Consider the following 19723-nt stretch of genomic DNA (forward strand, 5'->3'; position numbering starts at 1 on the left):
ACAAAGACTAATAAGATTTGTTGACTTCTAAAAAGAAAAAGGGTAATGCGGTAGTGGTAAGCACTGCTAATGTGGTGCTGGCTGGACCAGAGAGAGAGAATGAGCATGTTTCCTGGATGTAGGATGATGGTTCCATTCAGGTACTGTACCAGTCAACCAGTTGATTGCAGGTGAGCTACCAGATAACTGCAACAACTCAGGTTAGAACAGGCAATGCTAAAAACTATAGTGAATAAAACATTTTCACATTTGCTTTCTGTCTCCCCTCACTCTGTCATATAGTGCAAAGAGGCCAGTTATCTATATAATGTTATCAACTGTGTGTATAAAGAAAAATGGTTAAAAACTTCTAGGAGTGAATAAAAAAAGATTCGCCACACCATATGATGAGATTTGCTGGCCTGATAAGAAAATGCTTCTAGGCATCAACAATGCAGAAATCAAGTGTGTGTGTGTGTGTACATGTGCAAAACTGTGCATGTGTTTGTGTGCATACTTAGCAAACATTTAGGGAATTGTCCCCAGCACCGAGCTAAATCTGATAGAAACCTCTCTTGGGGGACATCCAGGGACAAAAAATAAAAACAGGAACAAATAAATGCAAATATTGTTAGCAAATAGACAACAATTATACTTTATAAGGTTTTTTTTTTTTTTTTGTCTGTGGTAATTATAATTATCTTTATATAAAGTCAATAGAAGTATATGGTATGTCCACAGTAAGTCACAAAGTCTCTCTCTCCCCTTCTCTCTCTCTCTCTCTCTCTCTCTCTGTGTGTGTGTGTGTGCGCGTTTACACAGAAGCGCATACTGCACTGTGGATACAGCTGCCGGAAAGTGTTAAGCCATATATTAATTCCTCTTTGAGCTGTTCTCACAAGTCTCTAAAACGCTTTTCCTGGTGAGTGTTTGTTCTCGCATACATACATTGTAATTGCAATATATGTATGTCTATGTGTGTAAATCTTTATTTGTTTCCACCTTCTCTCCAAATGAATTACAATGTGTCAAAATTGATCGTCATTATAAGCTTCGGTTTTGTTATTTCTGGTTTCTTCTATTTGCTTTAGCAATGGTTTTTCAATAGAATTAAACAGAACAGGAGATTATTTGTAAAGTGCACTGGTGTGTTCATCATAACAAATGAATTTTCCCATTGAACAATATTTTTTTTTTCCATTATATCAATGTAGTTGTGCTGTTTGTAGCTGTATGTGGATAAATTGTTCAAGTATTTTCCAGTGCATGCATTCAGCTGTATTGACGTTCTTCCTCCAGGCATAAAGATGAACTCGAGTCAGGTGAATGCTTCACTCAAGTGCGAGCGGGACACTAGAGTAACATCTGTACTCTTCCCTTGCCTGTACACGGCTCTCTTTCTGGTGGCTTTTGTGTTGAACAGTCTAGCCGCATGGATTTTCTTCCAAATTCGAAGCAGCTCAACGTTTGTCGTGTACCTGAAGAACGTAGTCGTGGCCGATCTATTGATGACCCTTACTGTGCCTGTGAAGGCGCTGACCGATGCAGGCTTGGGTTCCTGGCAGCTCCGGGCTTTTCATTGCCGGTACTCAGCTGTGCTCTTCTATACCACTATGTACATCAGCATCCTCCTCCTTGGACTCATCAGCTTGGACCGGTACCTAAAGATTGTGCATCCGTTTGGGAAATGCGCTCTTCAGAGGGTCAGAGTGGGTCAGATACTGTGCGCTGTTGTCTGGGTGCTTATGTTGTCGCTGGCTCTGCCAAACGTTATCCTGAGTAACCGCATGCCACAGATTTCCTCGGGTGCTAAGCTGCGATGCACCAAGATGAAGGGGAAGATGGGACTCCTGTGGCATGAAGGCTTTAACTACTTCTGCCAGGTTGTTTTTTGGGGTACATTAGCGCTTATGGTCGTCTGCTACACCTTCATCAGCAGGAAAGTGTTTGAATCGTACCGTGCATCACAAAGCAGCAGTGCCACAGCCAGCAAGCAGACCACATCTAAGGTATAGTGCACTTTCTGTTACCTCTCTATGCACCCCTGAGAGTGCAAACACTGACGTTTTGTAAAGATGCTGGTAATGGGAGCACACCAACACTACACATTTTGGATGTCTGCACTGTAAAAAAAAAAATCATAATTTTATGGAAAATAACTGTGATTTTTTCAGGTTGTTTTCTTTTATTTTGAATTGCAGTCAAAACTCTGTAAAATTATCTCTGAATTAACTACTTGGCTGTTATTTGAAGGATTATGACATTAATGACAAATTACAATAATTCACGTTTTTAATACAGAAAAACTACTGTATTTTTATACAGTACATTTTATGTTTTCTTAAATTACAAACAATTGTATGTAAAATTACAAAAATAATCTGTAATTAATAAAATAACAAAACCGTTAGATGATTAAATGGTCAAATGACTGGCAGCAATAGCTGCCAAACAAAAACCATAAAATTAAAGTAAAATATCCTTATTTAAATAATCTGACAAACACTGTTATTTTACAGGTATTTCCTGAATTATTACAATCAAACACCTTCACTGTAAAATTAACTAATTAACTAATGAATTAATGAAACGTCACATGTCTGGCAGCAACAGAACATTAAACACTAACAGATCTCTCCAGATCTCAGCATCTTCACTTATTACAAACCAGTCTGACTTTATTCATTTCATACAAAACTTAACAGAGGTTTAGATGTCAATGTTTTATTGAAAATAATAAAGTTTGAAATCACCATTGTGGAGATAAGCGTTTGCTTTAGTTGGGCTTCTGACTCTTCACTTTATAACATCAGCTTTTCTCTGGCTGCTGTGACTTTGCTAGCAAAAAATTACTAGCGAAAATGCTGATCATATAAACCTGGTTATTTATTGGTGATGAACTTTTTTTTTTTCATTTGGTTTTTTTTATACAGCGTTCTTGTGATGTTAAGACAGTCAGAGGTTCTTTTTTTATCATTATATAGAAAGTGTCTTGAATGGAAGCGTTTTGATTAACAGAAACATCAAGAATCAGCACATGAAACTCAACAATAAGCTTGTTTTGTGACGATCAGAGCTGATCTGAATATTTTGTAGATTGTTACCATTGTTGTGGTTCATATGCAGATTCTTGATGTCTGTGACTCTACGTGCTCTTATCTAGATAATTTCTTCAAAATACCTAGCAACTCTTAAAATATCAAAGCAGGGCCACATTTCAAGCAATAAAATTGTAACACTACAACAAAATTAATAAATTTAATATGTTCAGACACTCCTGAGGAGTTAGTTAGGCCACTATACGATGACAAGACCATCATCAGTATGTGAACCACTTCATCTGGTTGTAACGGGCGTGCTTTGTCGTTGACAGTTTATGTGGGTTGGATGCACGTCCATTAACTCTTGTATGTACTGCTTTGTGTTCTTGTGTTGAATGAAGGAAAGACGCAGACCACGACCAACTGCTGGTTTCTCTTTTAATTAAGGCGAAACAGCAAATTTGTTTCCTCTCAGCGAGCCTGGTGCAGACTGTACAAATCAACAAAAAAATACATAAGGCTCTGTCACATGCAGTCTCCTCCACACAATACACAGGTCTCAAGCTCCTGTTAGCAGATAAACATACAGAAAATCCTGTAGACTAGCACGTGGAAACATGTCTACTTTAAAGCTTGCAAAAAGTCTGTTTACAAGGTTTACGTTCAGTTGACATTAACTGCATGTTCACAACCTCAAAACTAACATTTATACATGCATAAAACAAGGTTTGCATCGTACAAAAACCGAAATAAATGTTTAAAACTGACGAGCAAAATAACACATTACCTCCTCTCAGCTAGTCTGGCGCAAACTGAAAGAAGCGCGTGAATGACCAGTGTTGCCAACTAATTTTCAGAGAAAGTTGCTAAGGGAAGGTCAATTTGTTGCTAGAAGTTGCTAAATGACGTTGCACGATGACCTCATTGCGTAATCACGGCGCAAAATTGTGTCACAACATCAAATCTCAACAAAAATATATGTTAATTTAGATTTGTTTGTAAAATAATATGCATAATATAATATTAAAATATAAATAACTGTATTTTAAAAAACATTGAATTATTGAACACTTACACATTTTTGAATGATTACAATTTAAGTTTTTTTTTTCTTTTTTCAATAGCTAGTAAACTAGTAATATAACACATTCTCAACAATTATGCTTTAAGCAGTGTGTTAGTAGTTAGTGTGCTACACTCCAAGAAAAGGCTGTAAAAATAGGGCACAATCTTCTATGTTAATATGAAAGAATTTTACGTATTGGTTTTTTACCTGCATTTTAAATTACTCATTGTGTTTTCAGGTTACAGGGTTACAATGGATAATGGATAATGTCCTGGAAAATTACTATAGTAGCTTATTTTCCATTTTTCTTACAGCATACTAACTGATCAACAATCGCAAGTACAAGCTATAACAAAGTGTAGCCTATCATAAATGAACAATTATTCAGTTGTTATTATTATTATTATATTGAAGAAATGCAAATAGCGGCTAATTCAATTCACGTGATGTGTGTACTGCGAGGCATCTTTGGTTTTCTTTTTGTGCAATTTGGATGGAAAATGTGTGTCTTTTTATTGTCTGAGTCACTTATCAAAAGTTGCTAAAAGTTGCCAAATAATTTTTAAAAAATTGCTAAATTTGTTGCTAGGTGCTTTTGGAAGAAAAAGTTGCTAGGGTAGTCTGAAAAGTTGCTAAATTTAGCAACAAAATTGCTAAGTTGGCAACACTGTGAATGACGCCACAAAGCCTGCGACACTCTTAAAGTGGAAGTACAGGTATTAACACTATGGTCTGAATACAACATCCAGGCATAAATATTGGCAATAGAACACATCTTAAACATATAGAAAACAATATTCATCAGGATTTGGTGACATTTCAACCATAAAAGTAAAGATATAATTTCAACCTGGTTACATGGTCAAAACATTTTTTGTAGATTTTGCTGTAACAAATGTGCTTCAGAAACACACAGTTACAGCAGCCAGAGAAAAAAACGTTGTTAATAAGTGAAGAGTCAGAAGCCCAACTAAAGCAAACGCTTATCTCCGCAATGGTGACTTCAAAAAAACATCAACATCTAAACCTCTGTTAATTCTCAATAAGAAGTTTTGTATGAAAGAAATAAAGTCAGACTGGTTTGTAATAAGTGAAGATGCTGAGATCTAGATTAATGTTCTTTTGGGATTTAAAGGATTTCTGTTGTCTGTGTTTTGTGGGTCACCATTGTGCTGAAGAGTAGAGTCTGTGCTTCAGTCCAGGAGAAGACCAAGAAATCTGTTATGTTGAATGTAGTTTTGTTTAAAAGCAGTAACTGTGGAGTTGTTGATGTAGTGGTAGTTATTAGTTTTTGCACGTGTGCTGTTGTTAACTGCAAAAAAAATAATTTCACAGAGAATACCTGTAAAGTAAAAAAAATAAGTAAAAAAAGGATGTTGTACTTTAATTTTACAGTTTTTGTTTGGCAGCTGCTTCTGCCATTCTTTGACCGTTATTTCCATTAATGGTAAATATTTGGCACCCTGTGCTGCCAAATATTTCACTTTTTTTTTACTTTTAATTTTTTTACAGTGTGCCTTATCTGACTCATCCATTTCACGTCTTAGATTTGAGTTCAAACTAAAGCATTAAGTTCAGAAATGTGTGCTGTTGGTCTGCCTCCAGGAACTGGGGTGGGAAAGTCTAATTCAGGGAAATGATGTAGATTAATGGAGACATGAGCTGCATGCAAAATCACAGTAGTAGATTCTACATTTGGTTTGAAACAAACAACGGAAAAAAAATAAATAAACATTTTGTCACACTTTATTTTAAGGTTCAATTCTCATTATTAACAAACCATTAACTGTGTATTTTGCCTCAATAGACTCCTAATTTTCTGCTTATTAATAGTTAGTACAGTAGTTGTCAAGTTTAGGTATGGGGTGGATTAAGGATGTAGAATATGGTCATGCAGAATATGTGTTTTATAAGCACTAATAAACAACCAATATGTTAATAATATGCATGCTAATAAGCTACTGAATGTGAGTAGCATGCAGGGCTTGACATTAACTTTTCTTTTGCTCACCAGACACTGTGGCTAGTGGTTTTCCAAAATTACTAGCCTCTCAGCATTTTCACCGGCCACAATGTTGTTTTTGGGAAATTATGCTTTATATGATTAAAGTTACTGCATACTAAAATGTACTTGTACTGATTTCCAGGTCTTTTTTTTTTTTTTTGTCTATATAAAGGGCATATTTCCCCTAACCTTATTAAATGCATGCATCATCTTTCATATCAAATTCTTACATTTGATTAATGGGTCACACTTTATATTAGGTGGCCTTAACTACTATGTACTTACATAAAAAAAAAGTACAATGTTCTTACTGTGTTCATATTGTATTGCAAAACACTTCTGCTGCTATTGAGGTGGGATACGGGTAAGGTTAGGGACAGGTTTGGTGGTCTGGGTAGGTTTAAGGGTGGGTTAAGGTGTAAGGGATGGGTCGACAGTGTAATTATAAATATAATTACAGAAATTAATTACAGATGTAATTACATATAGGTATTTTTAAAAATATAAGTACAATGTAAACACATGTATGTACACAATAAGTGCATTGTACCAAATGATTAATTTAAATGTAAGTGCATAGAAGTTTATGCAGACAGTTTAATGAAGCTGAAATGTGGAATGAATGCATTTACGCTTTATCAACTGATAAAATAACAAATAAATATAAAATAACAACTGCATAAATAATGTAGTGCTTTAAATCAGTTTTAAATATACAAATATGAAATGTAAAAAAAAAAAAATGCAATGATACTACTTAATACTTAAAACTTAACTACTTAAATATATGATATATATATATATATATATATATATAAATATGATAGCTACTTTTAAATATGAAAGTGAACCGCCAGCAGGCGGCAGCAACTGAGTCATTGAGTCATTCATTCAAACAATTCATTCAAATGCTGATTCATTCAAGAATGAAGCAAGTGCCTTTCTTTATGAATGGGTTATTGAATCATTGACTCACCCTCATCATTCAAATACCCTGAATCGTTCAGTAATGAAATGGTGATATATGTTGCTCAGAGATGCACAGCTGCTCTACTGTGATCTTTGTTTGGCTTGTGGGAGTGACCATGTTACATGCCGCTGATGAAATCCACCTGCATTTGGCGTGTTGGTGGGTTTCATTGTCAAGCCCTGGTAGTATGAATAAAATTCGGATGTGCTCCATTAGCTGCATTCATGCCATGTTATAATTACTGTAATTCCAAGATGATAACACGTGATGTTCTAAATAGTGACTAAATTAATCTGGCTGTGGTCACACACATGTGGAGTTAGTTGATATTAGAGGTGTAAGAAATGGTACACAGAAATCTTTTTGTACAACAGGAAATGTTTTTTGTTTTTTGTTTTTTTTTCAAATAGACAGTAGTTCTACATGTAGCATGAACAGTTGTTTTTGATTTGAATTAGAATGAAAATAGATGGGTCTGATTTTAGTGAAGGTACGGTACATAAGACACCTGCATACACACACACACACACACACACACACACACAAACAGCAGAAAGGTTGAATGAAAATGTAATTTTTTTCTCTGACAGCAGGTGGTGCTTATAGAACAGCAGTGATACAGTGTTTTCTTAGTTACCACTGTAAACAAAGCAGCTGTGCTTATAATCACTACTTTAATGTGCTTTATATGGAGGCCAGAGGAAAATAAAATACCATCGAAACATTTCTAAAGACAGTCATTTCTTCTCAGAATGTCAGTTCCAGTCAGTTATTTCCACCACTTAATAAAGTCACTTTTCTTTAAAATATGATGACGTTACATTTCACGTCATTGCCTTTGTGTTGCCTCTTGTGTTGAGTTATTTGGTCCTTAACCATTAAAGTAATCGATTCTTGGTGAACATCATTAGCCGTGTTTCCACTGTCGGGCCAAAAGCAGGCATGCTTCGTGTATTTATTTAGTAACATATTTTATCTGTCATAAGTCTCGTCTGGAGTCATAAAAATATATAATGGTTTTTGTTCGGGAGCTCCCTCTGCTACTCAGGTTGTATTTTTGATGGAAAAATATACTTACTTAACGTATACTGTGACTACAAATAAACAGAAACAGACTCTACTGAATAAGTAGGGTAGGCCTATTTGTCCTCTTTCTTTTGTGAAATAGTGGTTCACATTGCTTTATTTCTGTGTGACTAATTTTCAATCCTGATAAATTAATTCATTATGATCAATGTATTAATAGGCTATTGTAAAACATTGATGCTTTTGGATTTAAATCTTAACAAAACATGCAAACAAACGGCCGCTTTTATCATGTTCGTTTTGTGATCGCGTTATATTTCCAGTGACTTATTTCTGATTCGTTTTCTGATAACTTCTCTTCGTTGATGAAATGATGGGGTTGCGTGACGTTGTTCCAGAGAGGCGTGTAAAGGGCGGGTTTTAGTGAAGCACAGCGAAGCTTCTGGCCTGACGGTGGAAACGCATCGTGATTTTGGGCTCGGTGCTACAGGTCTGAGGCTATTAGCCCCACCCGGCCCGTTTAAAGCACTGGCTCGCACTGGCCCGACAGTGGAAAAGCGGCTATTGCCTTTCTATGAAACCTGTACACCGCATTCATCTAACTCTATAGCAGCACCTACTCTATAGCGGTTTGCCCAAGCATTGCAATTATTTCGCATTTACTAGAATTCAATCAGTTGGCTTTCCCAGCTAATTTTTGCATCTGTCCTGTGCGTGGCATATGATTTCTTTTTAAGAAGTGAACATTAGTGCTTAGAGGGAACATTGGCTGTCTCCAAACAGAGGTTGGCCCACTGGCTAGTGGATGCCATCATGTTGGCATACCATATGCAAGGCGAGCCGTGCCCCTAAGTGTGAGAGGTCATTACACTCAGAGTGTTGCTGCCTCCTGGGCACTGGTACATAATGCCTCTCTGACAGACATTTGAGTTACTAGGGCTACACCTAACTGATTTTACACATATGAGATTTTAGGAGATTTTACATCCCTCCTGCCACAACCTTGAACTACCACTGGATGGCCAGGATGCATTCTCAGCACCTTAGATCAAATCTGAATGAGTGGATGCACACTGCCATCTTATATATGTGCAGGGAGTGGTGTGGCATGCAAATGTTGTCATCTTGGAATTATGGTAATGCAGCTATTTATCATGTTGTCACTGTCATGTGACCTATCAGCATCAGTTGTGTTGCTTCACTGTCATTCACAAATCATCTCCTGTGGCCTCTTGGGATGGTAAAGTGTCCATTGAATGTGCACTTGGCACAATTGGCAAGTAGTAGGTCATCTGGGTGCTTTTTGCCTACTGTTTTGGAAACATACATGTTCCAGCTGTACAGAATCAGTCTTATGCATGTCATTAGCCAAGAAGTGACTCCTTAGACAGGAAGATGCTGGCATGTAAAACAATCAGCCGTTATTTGATTTGTTTTTATATGCAGTTGATATTACGCAGTGCCTGAAAGTAGTCCCCAGCTATATTATAACTACACCGAACAAAATTATAAACGCAACACACTTGTTTTTGCCCCAATTTTTCATGAGCTGAACTCAAAGATCTAAGACTTTTTCTATGTACACAAAAGGCCTATTTCTCTCAAATATTGTTCACAAATCTGTGTTAGTGAGCACTTCTCCTTTGCTGAGATAATCCATCCACCTCACAGGTGTGGCATATCAAAATGCTGATTAGACAGCATGATTATTGCACAGGCTGGCCACAATAAAAGGCCACTCTAAAATGTGCAGTTTTACTGTATTGGGGGGGGGGGGGGTCCGGGGGGGTTCTGAAAGCCAGCCAGTATCTGGTGTGACCACCATTTGCCTCACGCAGTGCAACACATCTCCTTCACATAGAGTTGATCAGGTTGTTGATTGTGGCCTGTGGAGTGTTGGCCCACTCCTCTTCAATGGCTGTGCGGAGTTCCTGGATATTGGCAGGAACTGGAACACGCTGTCATATACGCTGATCCAAAGCATCCCAAACATGCTCAATGGGTGACATGTCCAGTGAGTATGCTGGCCATGCAAGAACTGGGAATTTTCAGCTTCCAGGTATTGTGTACAGACCCTTGCAACATGGGGCCGTGCATTATCATGCTGCAACATGAGGTGATGGTCATGGATGAATGGCACAACAATGGGCCTCAGGATCTCGTCACGGTATCTCTGTGCAGTCAAAATGCCATCAATAAAATGGACCTGTGTTCGTTGTCCATAACATACGCCTGCCCATACCCCACCGCCACCATGGGCCACTCGATCCACCACGTTGACATCAGCAAACCCTAGCTTCATGTACTGTGCTAGACTAACTGAGACTTGTCATGGCACTTGTATACTGTTGTTCTCTCGATGGTCTGATTGCTTCTATTGTTCTCCTCATTTGTACGTTGCTTTAGATAAAAGTGTCTGCTAAATGATTAAATGTAAATGTAAATGTAAACCGCTCATCCACACGACGCCATACATATGTGAGCTGTCTGCCATTTGCCCTGTACAGTGAAAACTGGGATTCATCTGTGAAGAGAACATCTCTCCAAAGTGCCAAACTCCATTGAATGTGAGCATTTGCCCTCTCAAGTCAGTTACGATGACGAACTGCAATCAGGTCGAGACCCCGATAAGGACGACGAGCATGCAGATGAGCTTCCCTGAGACTGTTTCTGACAGTTTGTGCAGAAATTCTTTGGTTATGCAAACCGATTGTTGCAGCAGCTGTCCGGTTGGCTGGTCTCAGACGATCTTGGAGGTGAAGATGCTGGATGTGGAGGTCCTGGGCTGGTGTGGTTACACGTGGTCTGCGGTTGTGAGGCCGGTTGGATGTATTACCAAATACTCTGAAACGCCTTTGGAGACGGCTTATGGTAGAGAAATTAACATTCAATTCACGAGCAACAGCTCTGGTGGACATTCCTGCAGTCAGCATGCCAATTGCACGCTCCCTCAAAACTTGCGACATCTGTGGCATTGTGCTGTGTGATAAAACTGCACATTTTAGAGTGGCCTTTTATTGTGGCCAGCCGAAGGCACACCTGTGCAATAATCGTGCTGTCTAATCAGCATCTTGATATGCCGCACCTGTGAGGTGGATGGATTATCTCGGCAAAGGAGAAGTGCTCACTAACACAGATTTAGACAGATTTGTGAACAATATTTGAGAGAAATAGGCCTTTTATGTACATAGAAAAAGTCTTAGATCTTTGAGTTCAGCTCATGAAAAATGGGAGTAAAAACAAAAGTGTTGCGTTTATAATTTTATTCAGTTTAGTTACCTTGCTGGGGACTACTTTCAGGCGCTGCATAATATCATTGCGCCTGCTGCACCCATGGTACAGCAGCAAAGTTCCTTGATTATTACGCCGGAATGAGAGTATATTTCCTAGCCATATCAGCCTAAAAAATCTCAACTTTTCATTTTCCGTCAGTCTTAGTACACGATGTAACTACAGAAGAGTCAAGCTTTAAATAGGAAAAATATTGAAACTCTTTGGTTATTTTTGAGTGAGATGTTAACGGTCTAATCCGATTCAATTATCTATGCAAAGCTACACTCTAAAAAATGCTGGGTTAAATATAACCCAATGATGGGTTAAAAAAGGGATGAACCCAGCAGTTGGGTTGTTTTGACCCAGCAGTTGGCAGAGGTGGAAAGTCCGGGAGTCAGAAAGTAAAAGTCCTGCCATGTGTTTATTCCACCCATGAACTCAGCAGCTGATTTCACCAGAGGAGGAACCAAGTTTTTCCTTTCAAGTCAACAAGCAAGTCTCAAGTCAAATCCCAAGTCCTCAAAGAGTTAATGAGATAATTAAGTGACTGAAGAAAGCAACATCACTGAAGAAAAGAGAAACACAAGAACATATGACTTGAGCCACAGCCTTGGAAGGAATCAACTAAAAAAATGTTTATATTTTTTATATTATTTAAAAATTGCTTTTAAGAAATTGCAATATTGTTTCACTGCAAATATTTGTGCATCGCTGAATCAAATCTTGAAATAGCAGATTAACTTTTGCTTTCAGTTTCTGAAAATTAAAACTCATTTGAATAAACATCATGAAGTGGTCTCACTTTGGTTTATTGATGGACAATCAGCCATCATTGAACTGGAAAAAAAAAAAAAAAAAAGTCCTAATAAACAAATACCACCATAATGCTTCAATAGTGAAAAAAAGAGGATTGAATAGGCTCAGGCTTTTAGACATGCACACTTATCATATGTTCCTCAACAGTCGTGACAATATTGTTTCATACTGCAGTGCATGATGGGAGTTTTTAATATGGTGTTACCCAGCATGCATTGTAGCATGAAGCATTTTGTTGATTGTCACCATTGTTGAGAATCACATGTTGGTTCTTGATGTCTGTGTGTGTCTAACGAATACAAAAGTTCAAATTTTTGTATGCGTTGCATAAATTAAAAAATGTCTCACTATTACTATTTGAGCAGAGCTTCGCGTGCATGCTGTAGTTTCACAGGGAAAAATAAAAGAAATTATTTTGGTTGTAACCAGTCTACCTCATGATGACGATCTTATCACATGAAACCAGTTAACATCTGTTTACTGCATAGCACTGATCGCTCTGCTTTACAAAACTACATGTATTGCTATAAAGAGATATATAAGACTGGAATTCAAGGGTGAAGAGGCCAACTAAAGCAAACACTGATCTCCATGATGGTGGCATCATTTTAACCAATAAACTATCAACATCTGTAATTCTCAATAACAGCATGTGTTCATCACTAATGCACAATCATTATTTAATTAGGCACTTAATTATCTCATTAACTTTAACTCTTTGAGGACTTTGGATTTGACTTGAGACTTGCTTGTGACTTGAAAGGAATGACTTGGTTCCTCCTCTGGTGAAATCAGCTGCTCAGTTGGAATAAACATATTGCAGGACTTTTACTTTCTGACCCCCGGACTTTCCATCTCTGCCAACCGCTGGGTCAAAACAACCCAACTGCTGGGTTCATCCCTTTTTAACCCAACATTGGGTTATATTTAACCCAGCATTTCTTAGAGTGTATGCTAAAACTGCTACCGCCAGACCCGGAGATCGGCTGAATGGATTCGAAAACGGTAAAACTCAACTGTTTAACTCCTGGGGAGTTCGAAAATGAGCATATTTTCAAAAATAGTGGAGTGGTCCTTTAATACCCGTAGATCTTGATGATATGTTGAGGTCTTATGAATCCCTGCAAACAAGCCTGCACTGGCCCTTTACGGGCCCACTTAGGGCTGCCAGCGCAGGGGCCCCTGAGAATTTTCTAATTGGCAAAACATTGGCCCCTTAGCACTGGCCCTGCACGGGCAGTCCTCACTTAGCCTCCAGGAAGCCTAAGCACTGTTTTATTGAAAATAATAAAGCTTGAAGGCGCCGTTATAAAAGCAAACTGATCAGACAGTAATGGTTATTTATTAATGATTCAATCATCATATAATGTCCTGATTTACTGATCTCTGAGAACATTGTGTAGATTTAAAGATTTCACTTTACGGTATTTCTCGAATACAACAACAGAAAATTTTTAAATCATTACACAGAAATTGTTTGGTCAAGGTCACATAAACTTACATAGATATCAAGATTCAGCGTATGAACCTCAACAATGGTGACAATCAACGAAAAGCTTGTTTTGTGATGTTCAGAGTTGATCTGAATATTTTGTTGACTGTCACCATTGTTGAGGTTCATACGCTGAATCTGTGTGAGTCTACGTGACTTTATCCAAATTATTTTTGTATAACTACAGTAATGTGAAGTAATTAAATCGAAATAACTCTTTCCGAGATCAAATTCTGCGTGAAATCAGGGAAACAGGCTACTACGTGTTGACTGAATAATCAAATCAACTTTTCTTTTTGTAGCTTTTGCAATAACAAATGTGCTTTGGAAATACGTACAGCAGCATTTCATGAGCATCATGACCTGAGATCAGTGTAATATGTTGTGCGTTGTGTACAAATTTCTCAGGGCTGCCAACACATTCAGCATAACACTCATGCAGTTGACACTGTTCTCATTCTTTCACGCCACATATCTATTTTCTCACACAGTGAAAATCACTCTCAAACGAAAGCATGAGAACCCTCAATTGGAACTGTAATAATAGCATATTTGCAAAACAGAGTTGGCAAACACTCCACTGAATACTTGTGTTTGCGCTCTGGAGAGCACCAAAGTTTCTTTTTATAGTGTCAAGCAAGGTAGCCAGTCACAGGCCCTTCTCTTGATTTCTTGAACTGTTAATGTATATGTATTATGCTCTCATTTGTATTTGTTTTCCCAGTCTTGTTTTTTTGTTTTGTTGTGGGACAGGCAACCACAGAGTGTATGTCATGTGACCTAATCGAGTGCACGTGCCTGTTTTTGTTTAATAAAACAACGAATAGAGCGACTGGAGAATGAGAAAAGCACTATGTATTTTGTGTGTTATTGATGTGCTCTGCTAACAGGTTATGGGTGTTGAGATACTGGGTGAAAGCTGAGTGAGACGAGACCTATACCAACAACATGAGTAGAAGGCCAAAGGAAGCGGTAACAACAAACCGCTGGTCAAGACTAGTTTTCGACGGAGACAAAATTTTTGAGCCACCTTTATTTGCAGGGACTGAAAGAGACTATTTTAAATGAGCCTTCTGACGAGGATGATGAAGATACGGCGAAAAACACCGAAGTTTATGCAGAGTTCATTCAATTCCTGGACGACAAAAGTCTGTCGCTGGTCATGAGGGAAGAAGCAGATGACGGACGAGCGGCGCTGGAGATTCTGAGAGAATTTTTTATTTTTTTTTAATTGCTTCAATTCAAGTTGAACTCAAAAGTTGGCAGCCCTGGGTTTACTGCTATTTATGCATTACTGAATCAATCAAGCCATTGACTAAATGATCAACTTCACACTGTTCCTGTTAGCAGAAGTTAAGAGTGAAAACCATACTGTGATCATTTATATATGTGACCCTGGACCACAAAACCAGTCTTAAGTGTAAATTTTTCTCATCTGAAGCTGAATAAATAAACTTTCCATTGATGTATGGTTTGTTAGGATCGGACAATATTTGTCTGAGATACAACTATTTGTAAATCTGGAATCTGAGGGTGCAAAAAAATCTAAATATTGAGAAAATCACCTTTAAAGTTGTCCAAATGAATTCTTAGCAATGCATATTACTAATCAAAAATGAAGTTTTGATATATTTACGGTAAGAAATTTACAAAATATCTCCATAGAACATGATCTTTACTTAATATCCTAATGATATTTGGCATAAAAGAAAAAAAATTCATTTTGACCCATACAATGTATTTTTGGCTATTGCTACAAATATACCCCAGCGACTTAAGACTGGTTTTGTGGTCCAGGGTCACATATATATAGCGATCAAAGATTGTTCTTTTTATAATCACTGGAGTTTCATTTACACTGAAGTCTGAGAGCAGACACACGCCTTCCAGCAGAGTGTTCAAATCAGAGGCTAAATTCAGGGTAGAATATGACCATTTATGTATAAATTATGACCATTTTGATGAAAACAAACAAACAAACAAACCAAAAAAAACATGCTAAGATTAAATGTGTACATCAAGAATATATATATATATATATATATATTTCATGAAAATATACAGTATATTGCATTTCATGACCCCTTTAATCATCTCACCTTTTTACATAAAATAAGATACCATAAAAATGTTCATTTTTATATAGCAGAGATAAGCGTTTTCTTTAGTTGGGCTCTTGACCCTTGACTTTTTAATAACAGTTTTTCTCTGGTTGCTGTAACTGTGTTTCTAAAACACATTTGTTATAGCAAAATCTGTTAAAACCCGATCAGATGTATTTGGCTACTTGTTGATGACGATTCAGTCATCATTTAGTGGCTTGATTCACCGATCGCATTCAGCATCAAATATGATATATTATATGATAGATTGATTTCACTTTATTATAGGCTTAGAAGACTACTGCGTAAAATCCTGTCCTGCTTTGATATTTGAAAGTTTTTTTCAGTCATTATGCAATAATGAAAGAAAATTGTTGAGATTCATGCGCTGCTTCTTGATGTTTTGGGAGTCAAACAGACACAGCTCACAATATTCAAAAAAATCTGAATATCTAACAGTCATAACATCACAAGATTCCTGCAAACAATGCAAGTCTTCAATGACAAGATGGAAAAAGTACAATTATTAAGTTGGATTAAGCGTAAAAATGTTTTTTTTGTCAGTGTATGTGCATATCAGCAGCTCATGGGTGTTCAGTTTGAGTCAAATTGTTTTCACAGTTCAGTGACTTGAAGTAACTGCAGCACTGAATCAGTTCATTCATCATAAGATCATATATGTAACCCTAGACCACAAAATTAAGATTTATACATCATCATACATCTATATTCATGAATGCTGAATAAATAAGCTTTCCATTAATGTATGGTTTGTTAGGATCGGGCAATATTTGGCCTACTGTTTTAAAATCTGGAATCTGAGGGTGCAAACAAAATCAAAATATTGAGAAAATCACCTTTAAAGTTGTCCAAATGAAGTTCTCAGCAATTCATATTACTAATCAAAAATTAAGTTTTGATATATTTACAGTATGTAATTTACAAAATATCTTCATGGAACATGATCTTTAATTAATATCTTAATGATTTTTGGCATAAAAGAAAAATGTATAATTTTGACCCAAACAATGTATTGTTGGCTATTGCTACAAATATAGCTGTGCTGCTTATGACTGCTTTTGTGCTCCAGAGTCACATATGCCGCTATTTTGGCTGATCTCCAGTTAGAGTGATTGTCAGAAGTGACAAAGTGAGTTCTGATTGAATAATCTGTAGATCTGTGCTCAAGCTACAAACTGTTTCAGACGGTCCATATACAGCTTCACTGTAGTTGAATTGCATTAAATTTTGATTTGACAAGCTCTGGTTTCTGGTGTACAGCGTGTTAACCAATGCTAAACCTTCTTCTCCACAGGTGTTTGTGGTAGTGGGTGTTTTCTTCGTTTGCTTTGCACCCTTCCACCTGGCCCGAGTCCCTTACACCCTCAGTCAGACCCGCAACACTTCTACCCAGTGCTGGGCCCAGAACCAGCTGTACTATGCCAAAGAGATCACGCTCTGGATATCATCTACTAACGTGTGCCTGGACCCTCTCATTTATGTTTTCCTGTGTCGAGTCTTCCGCAAGAAGCTCACTGCCGCGCTGAGCCGGCATCCGCTCCCACACGCCTCTCTGACAGAGACCTCCACCAAAATAGAGATGCCAAACAGAGCCCGCTGCAACACCAACCAGGATTCAGCTCGTCATTAACAGCCTTCTCCTTCTAGTAGTAGCCTTAGTTAGTAGCCTTCTCCTCATACTTTCTAAAAATAATTTTGTAATATTTTTAATAATAATAAAATAATTGTAATGTTTTTGTACAGAAAGATGTAAGCATCTGGAATTTTATATATATATATATATATATATATATGCAGTTTATGGGCGAATCAGAAATAATGAAATAAAATGATCTTACCAGTACCACACATTACTCTTTGTCTTGCAATTGAACTGCTAAAAAAGTAAAACATGAAAAAGCCTTGTGCATCAGTTCATGAAATACACCAGTGTTAGATCAACACTGACAGGGTTATTTTTCCTGTCCTAAAGTCTGCTTCATTATCAGAAACCACAGCAGTGTTAATTTCCTTTCCAGCAATCTTGCCCTTACAGCCTCCTCTTCCTGTGAACAGTGTTTTCTGTTGAGGCAGAACGTTTATTAAATGGACAGCTGGTAAAAGTGGGGGGAAACCTTGAATTTTAAACAGAGCATTATATTGTACACAATGCATTATATTATTTAAAAAAAAGAAATGTATTCATATAATCTACGTATTGTGACCAACATAAAAAGGGGGAAAACAGAATGAGGTTTTCGATTTAAAACATCATTTTAAGCTGATCACTCAGAAGCTGGAGCGCACAGACTAACACTTCTTTAACAGTTATAATCACAGTCTAGAGTCACTAGATGGCCCTGTTCTCCTGAACACAGTGAGCACACATGTGCTGAAGGTGCTAGAAAGTGCACAGTGTGCTTGCTGAAGCCATTTTCTGCTGTTAGAATCAGTGTAAGTATAAACCAGAGTCTGTCCAGCTCAATAATGCTCTAATCTGTGATCACTCTATTAATCAACAGAGCTAAACATAGAAGATCAGGCGGTTCACAGCGCTGGCATAGCATTACAGAGTCATGGAGATATACATGTATACAAACAAAACTAGCACCAAATCCTTCAGGGACCAGATTCTGGTTAGAGTGAATGATGTTTGCTGACATTACCTTGAAAAATAACACATGCCTATTCAAACACCCACGAATGCTGCATGTTTGAGTGTTTTTGATTGATATATTGTATTGACAGAAGGTTGAGGGAGTGTGTGTGTGTGTGTGTGTGTGTGCGTGCGTGTGCGTACCTGAATACACACAGACTCATGGGGACACGTGTCACGGTGGGGACCTAAATTGAGGTCTCCACGGGTAAACAAGCTAATAAATCACACAGAATTAAGTTTTTTGAAAATCTGAAATAGCAGAAAGTTTCCTGTAAGGGGTAGGTTTAGGTGTAGGGTTGGTGTAGGACAATAGAAAATACAGTCTGTACATGGTCTGAGTCCCCTCAAGGATAGCAAACCAGACATGTGTGTGTGTGTGTGTGTGTGTGACAGATGCCGGAGTATCGGGTCTCTGCTGGATGTTCTTACACACACCTCCTTCAGTGGACTGATAACAGAGAGACCCTGTACTCTTCTTCTGCTGGACACTGCCTTTAGTGGTGTTTCTGTACAGATATCAGTGTTGGGGAGTAACTAGTTAAATATTACTTAATTTAATTACAAAATGAATGTAATCAATTACAGTTACTGTGAAGAAAAAAAAAGTGTAATCAAATTATAGATACTTATGAAAATATTAATGATTACAAAGAGGGGTTACATCTTCTTTTTTTTCCACACATTCAGATTTAATTGATTTCTTTCATAAATTGCATTGACCGCTCTAAAATATAAGACACCAATGTTTCAGGCGTTTAGGACACAGAATAAGATGCATGATTATTTGATAACTGTTTTATTTCCTATTTGGGTTTATGTATATGCTTTATTTATTTATTTTTTAAAGATTATTATTTTTTCCCAATGCATTGTTACTACTTCTTGTTATGATTTTAATGATTGTATGACCTGTATTTAACCTCAGAATGATCTCAAATTAAGTTCTGATTTTGTGGCGGCTGTGCTTTAAAAATAAATGATTATAATTTTAATTAAAGTGATGAAGTCTGACAGTAATCAGTGCTGAGTTCTACTGTAAGGTTAACGCTGCCTGCTTTAAATGTTTCAAAATGATCAACAGTTGAAAACATTAGAAATGTAGAAAAGTAATTGAAATAGTGACACTATATACTTATTACACTTTAAATAGGGTAACTTGTCATCTGTAACCTATTACATCTCCAAACTAACCTTCCCAACACTGACACATATAATGTTATAACTCATGACCACTTTGTCTTTATAGATCACAGTTACAGTATAAAGCATCTCTGACATTACACACATGATAGCC

General features: G+C 37.3%; 1 protein-coding gene across 1 annotated transcript; it reads left to right on the forward strand.

The window, feature by feature from the left end:
* Window positions 1–798: 798 nt before the first annotated feature.
* Window positions 799–19382, forward strand: p2ry13 (purinergic receptor P2Y13). The gene is made up of 3 exons (XM_058799006.1): window positions 799–901; window positions 1279–1988; window positions 17086–19382. The coding sequence occupies exons 2-3, from the start codon at window positions 1287–1289 to the stop codon at window positions 17419–17421; spliced, it is 1038 nt and encodes a 345-aa protein (XP_058654989.1). The 5' UTR covers window positions 799–901; window positions 1279–1286; the 3' UTR covers window positions 17422–19382.
* The last annotated feature ends 341 nt before the right edge of the window (window positions 19383–19723 follow it).

The sequence above is a fragment of the Onychostoma macrolepis genome, chromosome 15 (genome assembly GCF_012432095.1).
Source record: "Onychostoma macrolepis isolate SWU-2019 chromosome 15, ASM1243209v1, whole genome shotgun sequence".
Lineage (NCBI taxonomy): Eukaryota > Metazoa > Chordata > Actinopteri > Cypriniformes > Cyprinidae > Onychostoma > Onychostoma macrolepis.